The 16,889-nt window shown below is 40.8% G+C and overlaps 2 protein-coding genes across 3 annotated transcripts; both read right to left on the bottom strand.

Moving 5' to 3' along the window:
• Positions 1 to 856: 856 nt before the first annotated feature.
• Positions 857 to 11,497, bottom strand: map2k4b (mitogen-activated protein kinase kinase 4b). Of its 2 annotated transcripts, XM_062525911.1 has the most exons (13): positions 11,146 to 11,497; positions 10,343 to 10,378; positions 9,524 to 9,556; positions 8,657 to 8,759; positions 8,035 to 8,209; positions 7,478 to 7,597; positions 6,108 to 6,227; positions 5,943 to 5,994; positions 5,689 to 5,816; positions 4,946 to 5,023; positions 4,560 to 4,708; positions 3,703 to 3,748; positions 857 to 2,936 (listed from the first exon to the last, which is right to left on the bottom strand). In XM_062525911.1, exons 1-13 carry the CDS (start codon positions 11,270 to 11,272, stop codon positions 2,817 to 2,819), a joined length of 1,287 nt encoding a protein of 428 aa, XP_062381895.1. In that variant the 5' UTR covers positions 11,273 to 11,497; the 3' UTR covers positions 857 to 2,816. The 2 variants fall into 2 exon arrangements, with proteins under 2 accessions (XP_062381895.1, XP_062381896.1); XM_062525912.1 differs by lacking the exon at positions 9,524 to 9,556 and having other exon boundaries at positions 11,146 to 11,495.
• Positions 11,498 to 11,939: 442 nt separating this feature from the next.
• Positions 11,940 to 14,219, bottom strand: adprm (ADP-ribose/CDP-alcohol diphosphatase, manganese-dependent). The gene is made up of 3 exons (XM_062525914.1): positions 13,348 to 14,219; positions 13,112 to 13,234; positions 11,940 to 12,781 (listed from the first exon to the last, which is right to left on the bottom strand). Exons 1-3 carry the CDS (start codon positions 13,898 to 13,900, stop codon positions 12,477 to 12,479), a joined length of 981 nt encoding a protein of 326 aa, XP_062381898.1. The 5' UTR covers positions 13,901 to 14,219; the 3' UTR covers positions 11,940 to 12,476.
• Positions 14,220 to 16,889: the final 2,670 nt, after the last annotated feature.

Below are 16,889 nucleotides of genomic sequence, written 5' to 3'. Positions count from 1 at the left end.
TGATGTTAAGAGTTGAGAAGTTCATCCCTTACATGTACCCTGCCACTGGTGCAGTAGAGGAGTAAAGCATTGAGACAGATATGAATACATGCCTGCATTCTTCAGACATCACTTTTTCATTTAAGAGTCAAACTGACCTAAAATCGCTCACAGTGAATTGACAAATGGTAGCAAGTAAATTTAATTTTCAAATATAGTAAATGACTCAATAGGTATCGATGTCCACACAGATTTATGTGTCTACAACTTTCTAGCTAAGCCAGACAACATTTTTTGCAAGCAACTGTCGGAGTAGCTTAAGGTAGGTAAAGGTGTCTCTGTGTGTGCATGTGTGTGTGTACACATACGAGTATGCATGTATGGGGTGCACCTATGACATTGCTGCTACACCGTATGACACTATGAGCTACAGGCAAAAGGTTAATCAGTGATCATCTTTGTATTTCAACCCTTGTAGAACAGCAGTAAGTGTGAGGATGTGTGCATACACGGTAGATTCTGATGTAGAGGTACTTGAAGACTAGAGCTGAAAAATAGAATCGGGTGAGTCATTTAACAAATAGTTCTCCAAATGAAATGGACACTTTTAGCTTTAATATATATGATACTGGGTCAATTTGACCTACTCCTCACTACCCATCCTCAATACCTGTGGGTGATTAACCTCATATATTAAAATCAAATTGTTTGGATTCAGGCCACAAACACTTTTAGATGATAAAAAAGGGTTAGTGTGACCTCCAATATAACAGGAGGCAGGGTTAATAATAAATGCAGTAATTACAAAAAAAAAACCATATCTAAACAGGACTTATTGCAATAACAAGACCAAATAAGGAGGTCAGTGCATAAAATGTTGCTGATCAATTTACTTTATTTAGCCATTTTTGTATTTCCAGACCTTACAAAACAATGATAATAAGGTCACAAGTCAAATCCTAATTTAATAACAACTGACCCGCAGGCAGATACTTAGCTCATATCATTACTATGTGAACACTAAAATTTCATGGATACTTTCATAAATATATGTGAAGCAAATAGGAGGAGCTACTCCTGCTACAAGACATATAAGGCAAGATCCCTGCACGTCATCTTTTTTTTTATTCTTGTGTTTTAAACAATTTGCTATGGTTCAGAACATTACATTTAAAATATTTTCACAGTGTGGACATACTGTACACTTTCTCCCCCAACCCTCAATAAAGATACATTAGAATAATACTTGCCCATAATATTACTTTGCCCTCCACTATTAACATTCTAATAAATTGCCATTTTTACATCATTTGTGTCTACCTCCTTTTTAGAGATTGTGTCGACATTACAGGTGAAATGTTTTTTTTGTTTGTTTGTTTCGTTTTTGACACACACACAAGTAAAAGTGTAGAAGAACAGAATTCATAAACCGATGCAGGAGTTTTTTTTATCTCAAAGGGCCGCAGACGGCACAAATGGAAAGCAGACAAAAAAACAACTGCCCTGTTAAAAAGCAAAGTTCAATGTTTTATAAAACCGCAAGTCATCTTTGATGTGAATCAGTCGAGATGGCTCGCACTGCTCCAGTGATTTCCAAACTTGGCCCTCTTTGACTGCCCAATACTGCCTGACTCCATTCCTTGGAATGGGATTGATCCAAATCGAACCATTTCACTGGACACCTTTACTGAGACATTATGCATCTATTTTGAAGGTAACTTGAATACGGTAGTTAGAAAAACAAGGAGAACAAAAAAAGAAGTGAGAGAAAAGAACATTCCATCGACACAAGCTAAGCCGTCATGCTAATTCAGTTGATAGCATGCTGTGTGCATCAATGTGTGATGTCAGGTAAAGAGGCAGACTCCATTGGCCATCTGTACAAGGACTGGGGCAAGGTGGCGGATGTAATGTGAAGTTTTACAACGGTCTTACTATTTGCGAAGATATAAATACACATTTACAATTTATGAATTGTCTTACCACTCTAAGCATACACACACCACATCAAGTAAACTGTTCTCCGAAGGAATAGTCCTTTTATGCGGCGCAAACATATTAGCGTTTTTGTACACCTTGAGTGAATTCTGCATCTGAAAGGCAAACTTATCTTTTTTCTTTTGAAAATATTGCATAATCAGAAAACATGATGAAGCCACAGTACACTTTTTGCTGTTACGTAACAATACTTTCGCGTACGCATTCAATTACAGAAAAGCGCGAGTGTTCGATGTGGTGATGTGCTAAAATGCAAGTGTGGGTTGGTCGGTGTCCCACTGACTGTACATTGGCATATTACTATCAGTATCAACATATACGGTGACTGAAACACGTGTGGATGGCTTATGGTTTTCCATTTGAAATGCAACTTTGTTTTCTTATTTGGTAAATCTGTATTTGTTTACATTGTGTTCAAGTATAGACTTAACTTTTCTTTTCTTTTTTTTTTGAAATTCCCATTCAAGCAAAGGTGAATGATGGTGGAATCAGACAGTGAGAGTTCAAGTTTGGTTTTTCTACTCATGAACATAATGGGATGGCAAGATGGAACCTACTACTCGACACTACACTGTGTGACAACTGCTGAAGAGAATTATGACATGTCATGATCAATATTTGATGGACACGGATATGAGAGCCATGTTTATTGCACAAAAAAAAAACGTTTTGGGAATTCTTCTTCTACGTCATTTGTTTTGTTTTTGTTTTGTTTGTTTCGTATGTTTGTTTCATTGCTGTTTAAATAAGAAACCATGTCACTAAGCGATGCTGTGCACCCGAAAAGGTTACCGGAGGTGACCCCTCGTTCCTTGGTCAGAGAGCTGAAGCCGTGGGGCTCAGTCCCCATACATGGCCATGGGCGAGCTGGGCGAGGTGGGCATCTGGTCAAGGATCCTGCACACGTAGGTGGCCACGCCCACCTCCCGCTCCTCGTACATCTGAATGAAAGGGTGCCTCTGTTGGACAGATAGGACCTCAAATATTACCGCATCATCTGCATAAAGGAATGGAATGCCAGCTTTTTGGCATAATTTGCATGCATTTTTTTTATCGTTTTGAATAACTCTGTAATGTGAAGCCCCTGAAGGTCATGATGATGTCATTTTTTCTAATGTGCTGCTGCATTGCCTTACAATACTTTTGCATGCACTACTTTGGGGTGCAGAGACACAAAGTCTAATACATTACAGCAACATTTGTAAAGCCTTATTCAGACAGGAAGAGACAAGCAGCAATGTAGCAATGACAGACCATGGATTCATTTTGAAATTCAATATGTGATGGGCAACAAGTGAATATATGTCACACACATCCTATATACTTGGCCGTGGCTTTTTTCCCCCCTTTCATTTTCTCAATACTACATATTTGCCATTTCCTCCTTGTACTTTTAGGTCATCACGCACACAACATTTTACTTTTTAGCATTACTTTATTTGCATTATTCTTTCCTGAGCTAAGCCAAGTATTGTTATCACTTATAAGTAAAGTAATCACCACATCTCTCAGGCCCCAACTGTTGATGTCACAACAGATATGATCAATGTAAAATACTTCCATATGTATACATTTACACATGCATGTGCACCTATATGGATACTTGTAAATACTGTTCGCAATGTATATCATAAATTGGTCTACTCTAAGCAGCAGAGGGTGACTAATGATCATGGCAGTTGTGGTTCACTACAAAAGAACTTGTCAGAAATGGAGGACACTCACCAGAAGCTCTCTATACTTTGGCCTTTTTGATTCATCCTTAGTAAGGCTGGAGACAACAGAGGTATAGAAACAAAATGAGTGATCATAGATTTATCACAGTGAACATGGACTGCTTTAAAAGGCATAAGGTGCTTCTCAACATGCCTCCTCGATCCCTGATGCTCGATCCTCGAGGGTCGTTCCCACTGATCTGTAACTACCACTGGATAGACTATCCCATTGTTGCTGCCCCATCATTCTTTATGTAGATCAGTGAGGATTGAGGCCCGGGGAGCGAGGGAGGATGTATAAAAGCCCAAATGAGAGGCACCCATAGTCAGCAGTGATGGAGGAAGTGAGGGGCATTGAAGATCAAATGGCCAGTTTCCTGTATGTGGATGAAGCCTAGTCTGGACTAAAAGAGAACTCTAATGGAGATTTCCATTGGGGGGGGGGGGGGGGCTTTTAGTCCAGGGCTAGGTTAATCCTTTTACAGGAAACTGGCTCATAGTAAAACAAAATCCTCTCTGAAGGCCCTCCCACCTGACACAAGGACGCAAGGATACTGAGGCTGAGATAGGTGACTGATAGGTAGGAAGATGCCATGCCTAGTTATAGTAATGGCCATGTTCAATGTTACTGATTCACTAGAGTGTGATATTCACAGAGGCATTTTGTTATTTGAGCACAATAATTTTAACAGGAAAGGTGTGAATTAAAACATTCCCAAAACATACTAGTTCCTTTACTGCTAAGAAAATTTGAAATTGAGATGAATTTGAACAGAAAGCTTTCTTCCACAAGAGGGCAGCAAATCAGACAGGCAGGAAATGCCAGACATGTTTAGAAATGGGGGAGACAGATGGGGGGTTGCTCACCATAGATTGACAAAATTGATGAATTTCGGAGAGAACTGCCTCTCCTCAGAGTTGAATAGCTGAGGTGGATCCCCCTTGACCACCTGGGTCAACTGGTCAAACACACTGTTCCACTTAGGGTAGGGAAAACGACCTGTAGCCAGCTCATACTATTGCAAGAAAAACACACAGAAAAGTATAAACAACCACAACACTCAAATACAGCTAGTTGTATACTATACATAAATCATACAATCATACAGCTATGAATTGTAGATGCAGTTACTTAGATACATCATAAATAAAATGAAGAACATAAATGATAACCAGAGCTAAGATTATACACAAAGCCATATTTTTACAATCATGCTGAGGTAAAGTATGCCGATCTCCTCTCTGGCACCTACCAGAGTGATTCCCAAACTCCAGACGTCTGATCGGACATCATATCCTTGCCTGGAGGCACTGGGGTCTATTCTCTCGGGCTGTGGACACAGGACCAAGCATACCACGTGTAAGAAACACTTCCACGAGATTTTCTCCAGACATAAAACAACACATTCATTTATGGTGCCTCTTATTCTGTTGTTGTTTCCCAGCCCACTCCAAAAAGTGTTTGTCTTGTGAAGGGTTCAAGAATCGGAGGAAAACAGACTATAGATTTAGAGCCGTCTGCTGAAACTAAATCAAGAGTTCAAGGAGACTGGGTTCGTCCGGCTGGCTGACTGGCTAGTGCCCTTTGACCTCTAAGTGGGCTCATTTCCCTCTTATCTGTTTAACATATATTTACTATATTGTCAGAACCTCAAAGTAATGAGCTTTTTCCACAACAGGAATGTTTGACAATGTAGTAGTTGTATGAAAATAAGACATGGGCTGTTCATTGGGTCTGACATTAAGCTTTTAAAACATGGCTATGGGTCAAAGAAGGGAACTTCCTTCATCAGAGGAAGAGAAGGCAAGTGCCTCAGTAGTCAGCCCTAGGTCAAGCGGAGTCGCCTCACCTTCACCTTCAATTATCTAAATTGGGTCACATCAACTTCCTTTGCCGTCCATGCCTTGGACATCCTTGCCCAAGAATTTGTGGCAAAGAGAAAAGAAGATAAACTTCCAAATCACTGCAGCGCCATGAAAAACGCCAAGTTCTCACCGCCATATAGGGCCTGCAGCCGGCATCTCTGGTCTTGGCTATGGAGTCCACCAGCTGACCACTGATGCCAAAATCACAAAGCTTGATGTTGCCATTTCGGTCCAGGAGAATGTTGGAGGGTTTGATGTCTAAAACGGTAACACAAAAAGAAATGTACTGAGAGGAATGCCGGAAGCCATAATAATGTCACAGTGACATTCTCAGCGTTTTATTTATTCATATCTCTTCTGATCTTTTTGAGGGCAGCCACTTACCTCTGTGGATTATTTTCAAGTTTTCTTTTAAGTGATTCAGTGCTTTCACAGTCTGTGGACAATAAGTAAAGGAGAATTAGAGTCACAACCCCCATCATCTTTTGGTGGCGATGCATCAGAGACAACAAGTGGGGAAACAGGTGAACTGCCTGTTGATGTACTTACGGCTAATGTTATTTTGCCTAGAATCTCCTCTGGAATGACATCATCTAATGCACAATATACATATTTGTAGAATTTGTCGAATGAGGTAGACATGAGCTCCATACAGATCCAACAGTCACCCTGAAAGAAAGCAATGATACAGAAGGTCAAAGCAAACCTCAGAAATGCTACATGAAAGATAACTGTAACCAACACCAGACCTCATAACAACACATCATACACATCACATTCATTGATTATGTTTCCATGCACACAATATTCCGATTAAGGACCATATTCTGGTTATGGCGATATTCAGAATAATATGTTTCCATGTCCTGCAGAAACTAGCCCGGCTAGCGCCTACCACTCCTCAATGAGACGTAGTCTGGCAACCAAACGTTCATTTTCTCGTATTTGAAAAAATGCCCAGATCCGTTCATTGGGTCTATCAAATGTGTCTGTGCATAGCATCATCGTCTTGCTTTCCCCCCTGTTCTGTGATTGGTCCCCTATCTGGGGCAAAAATTAGGGCAGTAGTTTACAGGCTGCCTTAGCAGTGTGAGTCAACTTGCGCACAAGGCAGCATGGGAACACCCAGGCTAAGCAGAAACGGGAATGTTTACCCGTTTACAAGTTAATCTGCATATTCTGAATAACTATTCAGAATATTCTGAATCTGCGTGATGCCATCTCAACGGTCTCAGTGCCTGAATTTCATTCATGACCGCAAAATAGGAAAATCTGGCCAGATTAGAGCTGCTATTGTTTTCCATTTTAGCCTTATAATGGCCTGCTTTGAGAGCTTTTCAATCAATTCATCTGTCAGCAGTGTGCGCAAAACCTGCTTCTTTGGGCATTGCGATGCTTTCGCCCATTGATATATATTCCATTATGACATTTAACATTAATTGATCTCATCTTCACTCCAGAAGTAGAAACTTTTTGCCACAGTGTCAAACCACTCAATCAAAATTCCTTGCATGAACATGTGCAGACGGAATTTAGGGGCATTTTCCGACTAATATGTTTACATGCAACAATATTCCATTTAAAAGACTAGAGGCATATTCCAAGGGTGTTGTTCAGGTTTTTAGTAAACGGAATATGAGCTTAATCAGGTTATGGCAATATACTGGAATAAAGCGTTTACATGACTCAAACACATTCCGAAATGTTCATTATTCCGAATAAAACCAGTCAATGATGATATAAACAACAATGCTTAATTGTAATGGCAATAATCAGTTCCATAGTTCCAATATTCAGTTCCATAGATAGACTATAAGTGATGCAAATGATGTATCATACATACATACACTTCATGTATGGAGATATAGTTATATCTCTGCATCATTAGATACTGAGAGAATGAGAAGAGGGCCCCTCACCTCTCTGAAAAGAGCGCCATAAAACTGGACAATATAGGGGCAGTCACTACTCCTCATGACCACATCCAGGTCCATCAGCAACTGCTTCTGCTCCTTCTCGTCGACGGTGGAGCGGATCCGCTGGAGACAATCACAGGAGCAGGAGATGAATTACAGCACCCGCCAGCACAACATCATCCACTTGATTCACTCTGATGCGAGCACATCTGACATCTGGGGCCACAATGTGATTGATAGGCAAAGTGCAAAGTCTTAAGCCTGACTAAAGCTAATTTAATAACGAGACAAAATCTACTTTCTAGCTTTAACACCGTGGGCAAGACATTGAAGTGAAAACATGGATGAGTCGGCTCAATTCTCCCATATGCCACACAATATCTAAGAACTTTCCTTACTGACAGACTTTGCACTTTGCAAATGAAACGACTCCACAATAAATATCATTTTGTATGTTAAATATGTTTGCCACAAATCCATGTATACAAATACAAATCACAAGCATCCACATCTCCACAGAACAGATCAGGCAAGTCATGGCGGTGGCTTGTGTGCTGCACCTTCACGGCCATGATCTGGTTGCTGGGTATGTGGACCATCTTGTTGACGGAGCCGTAGGCGCCTCTGCCGATCTCGCCCAGGTCCTTCAGGTCCTCGGCAGTGAAGTCCCAGTGCTGCTCCGGGGAGATCTTCAGCTTCCCCGACGACTCGATACTGTGTGTCCTCAGCCTCTCTCTGCACACGCACACAGACACAGACACAGACACAGACACAGACACAGAAACAGACACAGACACAGACACAGACACAGACACACAGACACAGACACAGACACACAGACACACAGACACACAGACACACAGACACACAGACACAATAGTATGTTAGATGGATTTCACTGTAATGGCTATATGAGATATGTTATTAAATCAATATAACACGTGACCCAAATGGATTAATAAAGTGGCCACACCCTACTCCAGAAATGTGTGATGACTTCCTTCCATGTCACACTATTTACTGACATCAAGAGATCCATGAGAATTACAGCAATGACTTACAGTACAAACGTCATATTGAATACAGTGTGTCATGTCATGTGTTTCTACTTTTTTTGTCCATGACTATCTGAATTCAAGTTGTGATGTGAATCGGAAAAACAAAACAAAAAAATGAAATTACATATGAGGGTTCTGGAATGGAGGTGTCACAGTAGAGATCGGGAGCCTTGTGGTTGGTTTCATGGGAGGGTTGGCAAAGGTTAACTTCAGGGCTCGGCGGTTAGCTGTGAAAAAAATAACAAAACAAAAGAAAACAAAAAAAGGAGGAAAAAGGGGAGAGAGAGAGCGAGAAAGAGAGAGAGAAAGAGAGAGAGAAAGAGAAAGCAGAATGTGGCAAAGAACAGTCAGTGATTTACCTTATTGTGCACACACAGTGTACTAAAATAGCCGGTGCAAATGCCGTAGTGAGAGACTGCATTCTATATTACAGAGAGGGATTGCTCTGCAGTCAGTATATAGGAATTACTCCAACAAAATTGTAAGGTCTTCGAAATGAACGTCGAGAGAAAGGCATGAGTTTCCCGAGCCCGACACCCCCTCATCCCGTGCATCCACATAGCCCAGATGATGACAAACATGAGACAATGTTAAGGGTGTTCAAAAATGTACATAAATAAAATATGTACATAAATAAATACAAAGGCAAAATTGCAGTTAGGTCAAAGATGCTCAATCCTCCAACTGAAGTTTTTTTCAGCTGCTGTGGCCCCAATTTAAATAGCTAATACTGATAATACTGCTGAAAGTTCCCTGAAACAGACGACTGGCGTTCTGCATCCAATGCATACGCTTATCAGTTCTTCTGCAAGCTAAAGTCTGTCGAGAGACAGACCATTTTGTAGTGGATTGAGCATCTCTGTCAGATATCAGAGCCTCTCTGTCATTTCCCACAGGCTGATATAGAGCGAGAGCTGACAAGCGTACCATCCAACTGAAGGGAAAAAGAGGATAAAGGAAGCACCGTCAGGCAGAAAAATGCTTCTCTTACTTTGAGAGGCTCCAGCCAGGTTAATCTGAAACCCTATTGTGGAGAAGAAGCCTTTGGGGGCATGTAATTGCATTCCATGTGGCAACAAAATAAAATCAGGGACCCAGGGAGACAGAACCATGTCTATGTTCTAAAAAAACACTCCATCCCTGGATATTGTCCTATACAGGGAATAACTATATGGTGCTTATGTGAATAACTATATGGTGCTTATGTGAATAACTATATAGTGTTTATGTGAATAACTATATAGTGCACTATGTAGTAAAAGAGTGGAGTGTTCAGAACACAGGACTGGTCTCTTTTCTTTTCACTGAAACATGCTCGATGCAATGAAGCACGATGCACATTCTTTCTCGGTCTTTGAGGCGCAAACCTATGCTGTGGTGGTCCTTGCTTGTGATCATATGTGAGATGATAACAATCCATGTGTCGTGAGGAGACTGAACTGCTGTGGAGGGTGCTTCGCTGACAGAGGTGTACTCTGCCCAGTCATCTTTTGACACATACAGTACACAGCCATTGTCCATTCTTTAGGCTTATAGCTTAACAAAAACAAACAAAGCGTAACAAAACAAACAAATAAACAAACAAAAAACTAAAGGAAGTGATTCTAATGCCATCATGAGGCTGATGAAACTAAATGAATGTATTTTTTTATGACAAGCAATGACATGGAGCTGATCTACTCTCTGTCTTGTAGCTTAGTCCTTTCAGAAGGACCTCAGCATGGTGTTTCATCTCAAAATGATAGAAATCATTTTAGAGGCATTAAAAACAAACAAACAAACAAACACACAAACAAAAACATATAAGTACCTGATTCATTTTGACATCTCCAGCAAGTGTTGGAATCTGAAACGTTATAATAACATTTATTATTTTGGCGATGGAGAGAATTGTAGCTACCAGGTGGCAAGAACACTTATTACAAGTAGCTTATATGCTATGACAAAAATGCAGACGGAAGACAACGATTACTCTCCTAAAAGGTGGTGTATGATGTGCTCCAAATGTTTTAAGAAAGCCTGTATCTATGAAGGTGAGGCTCTGTGGCTCTTAGGTAGACGACCCTTTCATGCATTCGTCACTTAAATCTTGTTGCAAGCAAAGATTCATGCAACAGACGAAGGCTAACTCCAGCTATGAATAGTAAGGGATCATACACCACACTGGAAAGCTAAAAATTAGCCAGTCATCTGGATAATAGTTAATGTTATAAACCAGTACGCTTTTGGATGAAAATAAAATAAAATAGCAGCAGTGAACACTACAGACTAAGGAAGAGAATATACGAATAGCATAATAGTTTGTTAGCCACAGGCCTATGCGGTGGTGGCAGGCTACATGTAGCAAAATGACCTAAAATCAATCCCTGAAAACTCAATCGAGACCATGAAAAGCTCACAACTAGCCCATCCTTTCACCACACGAACGCAAAACGAATAGTAACACAACTGCCACTGATCACGTAAAAAGCTAAATAACAAGGCCTACTCATTGATAGGTAGCAACATTGTATCACTACGTTGCAGTCGTGACACAGTGAGCATACTTTCTCCCAAATAAATTCCGAGAAGAAATTTCGAAAGGAAAAGTCTCTCCGTAAATGATTCTCTTACCCTGCATGTTGGTCATTGTTGTTAAATGTTGAGCCTGCGTTTGGTAGTGGTGTAGTATGGATCCTGCGTTATTAGTCTTACTGCAGGAGGAGGTTGTTGAATTGGTGCTAGGACTGGGAGTCGCCATTGTTGTGTTTGATTCCAGCAGCACTGTGGCTGCAATGCAGGGAGTAAACTTCACCCTTTCCAGACAAGATTAAAACGCAGCTCACTCCACGTCCACGTCTGTTAACGCAAGTCACGGAAGAATCATTAGCTATAACAAAGATATTAAGGGGTTAAAACAATTTACCGACGCGGGACACCCAGCTTCGGCGCTGGGTATTACACTGTCCGAAACACAGAAGGCCAAGTTCTGAGGCCTGGAGGGGTTGCCAGGTTGGGTCATATTCCCCCTTCTGGATCCGCATGAAATGTACTAAAGGCAACATTCCCTACATTGTACGATGGGCAGCATACAAATGAGTGAGCAAATATTTGCTAATGTCATAATCTAAAAATGCAAAGGAAAAGGTGAAATAGTCAGAACTCTTTGCCACCATTAGCAAGCTTTGTCAGAAAGGGCCATTTGATAGCCATTTGATAGCCTTTCCCAAGACATACAAAGCAGAAGGGCAAATTCGACTGGTTGGCTATGACTTTACATACCTGGAATGTGCTAGAATATCTCGATTATTTGAAAATACAACAGTAGGCCTATTACCCCTTTGTCCAAACACTACACTCGCTTATTAAAAATGTAAATTCTAAAAAATGTAACAGTAACATGCTAAAGAAATATTAGACAAGCTGTATCTCTTGAAAAGATGTGTTCAGATTTATTCATTCACATAAGAGTATTCTCCTTCTTTTACATTCAAGTGCTTGATTCTGTGCCATGTTTTTAATACTTTCATCACAGTCTTCCTAATGGTCAATATAGATATAAAAAAGAAACATGCTAATTTGTGTGTTAAATGTTTGTAGGCTATACATTTTTGTAAACAATATTTGTCAAGATTTCCTTTACCCACTTTCATTAAATAAATTAGTTTGTGAATGTAATATTTTACCTGAAAAGGTTCTGTCTCTGCATACAGGGCATCCACAATTTAACCAAGTGGAGAAAAAAATCAGATCAGATCAGATCAGATCACAATGTCCCATTTTTTTTTACATGACTAATCATGTAAAGCCTGAGTTAGAAACGTCATTATATCAACCTTACATGTTTCATAGATATAGGACCAAAACCATCAGAGGGTTTCCAAGTTGCCCTCAATTGAAATTCAAATTTAATTGCAGAAACATTTTAAGGTCGGCACCCAAAGAGTCCTTACATATCCTATGCTTCATCGTGTAAGATTTCCGGGATATTCTAGCACACGGTCCACCATCCTCCCGTTACCTTTGAGGACCATGCGGTCCTCGTACACGTACACAGTGCCGTAGGCATTGCTCTCCGGAGGGGTCTCGATGACCCCCTCCAGTGTGAGGTGGTGGATGCCAGAGCTGTCCCTGTGGTAGCCTCCGTCGTGGTCGTGTCCGGCCATGAAGCAGACAACACTCTTGTGGGACTGCAGGATGGAGAGGACCTCGTTGTAGTTCCAGGACAGGCATATGGGGTCGGTGGAGTCTGGGTGTACTGGCAGGTGACCTGCAAGCGAAATAGGATATTCAGTTGTGGAGTGGAGGGGTTCGTTGGTTGTTTATTAAATACATGAATGGTCACAACCACAGGCATAACACTGTGGGTCCCCAACAGTGGCACCAACATATTCCTAAATTCATTTTCTGTCTAGACACATAGGAAGCACAGTTCAGATACAAGTTACTGTTAACTGTTGTTATTACTAAGGTTGTCCATGTAAGCATATTCATGGAAACAAAATCCATCCCAAATGGAAACTGTATCTGGCCTGGCCCTTGATCATTTCTGCGTTGTTGATCCTTAGTGAACTTTAATAGAGTTTTATAACCAACTTACTTGCAACTGTAACCTTTTCCCCTGCCTCGTCTGCTTCACTCAGTACTCCATCCAGCCACTTCAATTGGTCTTCGCTGAGTCCCCCATTGAATTTGACAAATCTCTGCTCCAGTCCTGAGAAAACTGTTACAACAGCACATAATACACAAAGGCCATGTTGGCATCACACTGTTAAGTCCTTGAAGGGTAAAGTCACTTGCCTTACACTGGGAAAAGACATGACAGTTGCTGGTTACCTGGGGGATGGTTGAGGTCTTCATTGGTGTTATGGTCTTTCAGAAGTTTCAGTGACAGCTCGTACTTTTCACTTGACTGCTCTCGACCTATGATGCTCATATCGTAAGCATCAAGTACAACAAATCGGAAGTTGTGGGTGGGGCTAAAATGGTATGCGTAAAAGTCGTCAGCATCCGAGGCGCGCTGCTGGTTGGTGTTGCTGTTAAGGACTGAGGACAGAAGCGCGCCTCTAGTGAAATTATAAAATTCATGATTTCCCCAAACGTGATGCACTGCCGGGTTTTGGTCAAATAGTCTTACAACTGTATCCAGTGCGCGTTGAGAGGCGTCATATTTTTTGTTAAATCCATCGATTATATCCCCAAGTTGCAGAATGAAACTAGGTTTAACTTTTTCCTCATTCCAGCCCTCGTTCGCTTTTTGTAATAACCTGAGGCTATTCCTATAGTACCGTTTCCGTGTCTGTTTAAAATTTAACCCGTCGTCTATGTCAGCATATTGAATGTCAGCTATTATTCCAAACGTAAACACTGGTGGTTTACAATCGTCCATAGTTTCCGTTGCTCGTAGGCCTAGTCGTTTTAGTAACGATAGCGCTATTCCAGTTTTGTTTCGCCTGAAAAGCTTCCACGTACAACTCGTTCCACTGGCCCCTACCTTCACAACATGGTAACAGTTGCGAAACACAGCCAGAACGAAACACCTGCTCAACTGCTGACTCACTGTCCGAAATCGTTTTCCACAATGTTTTATGCTTTGTTAAGACACATGTCAGGAATTCTATACAAACTACGTTCATTAGCATTCACAGAAAGTTGACTACAAGGACAGCCGATTGTGCTGGACCGGTCTTTATGTGAGCATCGACCTTCCTGTTTATTTTTTGGGGTTGACTACAAACGACTTCATGCGCAAATTTTGCGCATAACACCGCGTTGTCTAACCACGGGTTATCTCTGTCAGTGCTAGCCTATTTTTAACCTAACAATTGCCTCAGAATTTCAAATGCCACTTTAAGGATAAATGATCATCTCTGTACCACCTGGGAAACATTATTTAGGTGTCTAATAATGCAATTTTGTATCATATAATTTTGTTTATCCTATAATCGAAAAGGTCTAAGTAGTTGCGGTTCTAGGCCTAGGCCTATCTAGCTCACGAGACAGAGAGACACTTAGGTAAGTTTTATTTAATTGGGAGTGGGACAGGTCATCATCATAGGACAGTGTGTTATCAGAAAATTAGCTTAACATTGGGCTGTAGGCCTAGATATTGTCGTTGTAATGTCAATATAACGACACTAGATGCTGCTACTGGACAGCCAATGTAGGCCTATGGGCATAAATGACCAAAGGCCATTATGGCATATCGGAAACTGTACAGTCCTTCCTTGTGGGGGCCTAGTTGCCTCTGGGAACCAATCATCCCTTGTTTTACCATCAGTTCAGCTCAAGAAGTTTGATTATAAAAGAAAAACTATTTACACAAGTCTATTAGAATTGAAGTAGGTGTTATTTTCCAGACAATGGCCGGGTTTCCCAAAATTGTTAAGAAGCTCTTAAGTGCTAAGAACTTCTTAGGAGCGTTGTAAGAATGTTCTAAGAACGCTCCTAAGAAGTTCTTAGGACTTAAGAGCTTCTTAACAATTTTGGGAAACCTGGCCCTTATATTTTTAACAGAATAATTATTCAGGCTTTGGCATTGTCATAAACAAGTTGCATGGGCAATTTATAAGATTAATGCAACAATTAACCTCATCATGCATCATCTGTATCTACTTAATAGAGCATAATTTCAGAACTTCTGAAGCCTGAGGAGACACTCAAAAAAATTGACCATTGAAGTTGCTTTTGGTCAATGACTCACTTTCACCGTTTGATATTTATATCCCACCATGGAGGTCTTGGTTACTCAGAAGTAATCCAGGAGATTTGTATAGTTTATTTACTGTTTCTCTCCTTGGGTTAGAGCAAAGTCAAACAAACCTTCCAGAAAAAGCCATGAGTACAAGCGAGAAACCAGTCGGACCGCCGATCCATTTAGCCTCCACGTTTACATAAGTGTAGTGTGCAACCTTTAACTAATTTTTTGTTTATACCATGGTGGTCTTGTGGACAAAATATCTTAGACCAAACAAAATTCAGTTTTTAAAAATGTACTCCTACATGCCCTTCTTCTGCTATCAGTAGGTGAGAAACACCAGGATTAAAAGTAACCCCAACTTAATCGCCCATCTTTCTCCCATCTGCCCAGTCTTCTGATCTGGTTTCAGTGATTAGGCTTCCTAAAGGCGCACAATGTTTCCATGTGTCATCATGCCATTAGATTAACATCCTAAATCAAGTCTGTTAAGAATCTGCTGTTGACATGTTGAAAATTACCATCACCATCTGCAGCGTTACGGTCTATTTGACCCAGTCGTAGCATAGATGGATCATTTGTTTTGAACATTTGGCCAGCTAACAAAATGGGAAAAGCTGGCAAAGTCATCAAGTATGGTGCTTTAAGTAATGGACCATTTAGAAGCAGGCCTCATAGCTTATACAGTACACCTTTTCATGCAGAGCACATGAACAGTAAATGGTGGACCAGGATGTCCACTTCTGGAAGTTTCCTTCTGTTGAGACTGATGAAATGTGACAAAATATTCACTGCTGAGGCGTTTCGCTATTATCAAAACACATCTAATTAAGCAATATAACCAATCAACCAACACTACTACTGTATGTTTACTGAAATACGTACTGGTGTCTATTAACACTAGTTTCATCAGTCCTGATATCGTTTAACACAATACACCACATAAATAATTACTGTATAGTATCTATTCATCAAAAAAAGAATATCACCATAAACATCAGAAAGGTCTCTTAATCCCGAGTTAGTTTGGCAGTATAAAGCAATGAGCTCATCTTCTGGTCTGATCTTGGCTGCCGTGCAGGAGAAGAATTTGTCCTCGACAAATCCACCTCGAATCAAAGGGCAGTGAATTCCAAAGCAGTTTCCATTCCCAGCCTTCTCCGGATTAATCTCAAGGGTTTCGGAGAAGATCCTTCAGGAATTCAAATTGAACGCATGGTCTGCTGTGTCTCGTTCTTGGCCTGTGAGCATAAGATTAAGAACACATTACAGATATCTGAGCTAGTGTCCGTAGTCTGCAAGTCAGCTGTCTGCGTAATTGGAATTTAAGGCTGCTGTTTCTGTGTTGTGTCCGTGCTTCCAAAATGAGCACATTGATTTAGTTGTGAATAACTTGGATCAAGCTGAGGGGAAAAATTGATGGAAGAAGGTAAAAGGTTGACATGACCAAGCAGTACAATTTGACATTTCACGTAGGTGCATTCTTTATGAATGAAAAATAGACTGACAGCCTGACAAAGATGGCTTTTCGCATTAGGAACAGATTTCATGTGATAATAACTATCCTTTATACATGCTTACTGGGCCCTTTGTGTTGGATGCCACATCAAAGAGGAGCCCTTGTAAAATACCCCCAAGAGGTCATCTGTTTTGGGGCGTGTCCCAAGACAGGGTGGCAAAC

This window comes from Sardina pilchardus, chromosome 22 (assembly GCF_963854185.1).
Source record: "Sardina pilchardus chromosome 22, fSarPil1.1, whole genome shotgun sequence".
Taxonomy (NCBI): domain Eukaryota; kingdom Metazoa; phylum Chordata; class Actinopteri; order Clupeiformes; family Clupeidae; genus Sardina; species Sardina pilchardus.
Note: the sequence above shows the minus strand (reverse complement) of the source record. Positions and strands in the feature narration are given on the sequence as shown.

Excerpts from the sequence above, each read along its gene's own strand:
- map2k4b (XM_062525911.1), bottom strand. The coding sequence starts at position 11,272 with ATGGCGACTCCCAGTCCTAGCACCAATTCAACAACCTCCTCCTGCAGT. Across the intron at positions 5,024-5,688 it reads GCTGCAGGCCCTATATGGCG|CCCGAGAGAATAGACCCCAG; the intron begins GTGAGAACTTGG and ends CTGTGTCCACAG. Across the intron at positions 2,937-3,702 it reads CAAAGTATAGAGAGCTTCTG|AGGCACCCTTTCATTCAGAT; the intron begins GTGAGTGTCCTC and ends TCTGTCCAACAG.
- adprm (XM_062525914.1), bottom strand. The coding sequence starts at position 13,900 with ATGGACGATTGTAAACCACCAGTGTTTACGTTTGGAATAATAGCTGAC. Across the intron at positions 13,235-13,347 it reads AGACCTCAACCATCCCCCAG|TTTTCTCAGGACTGGAGCAG; the intron begins GTAACCAGCAAC and ends CTGTTGTAACAG. Across the intron at positions 12,782-13,111 it reads GGAAAAGGTTACAGTTGCAA|GTCACCTGCCAGTACACCCA; the intron begins GTAAGTTGGTTA and ends TTTCGCTTGCAG.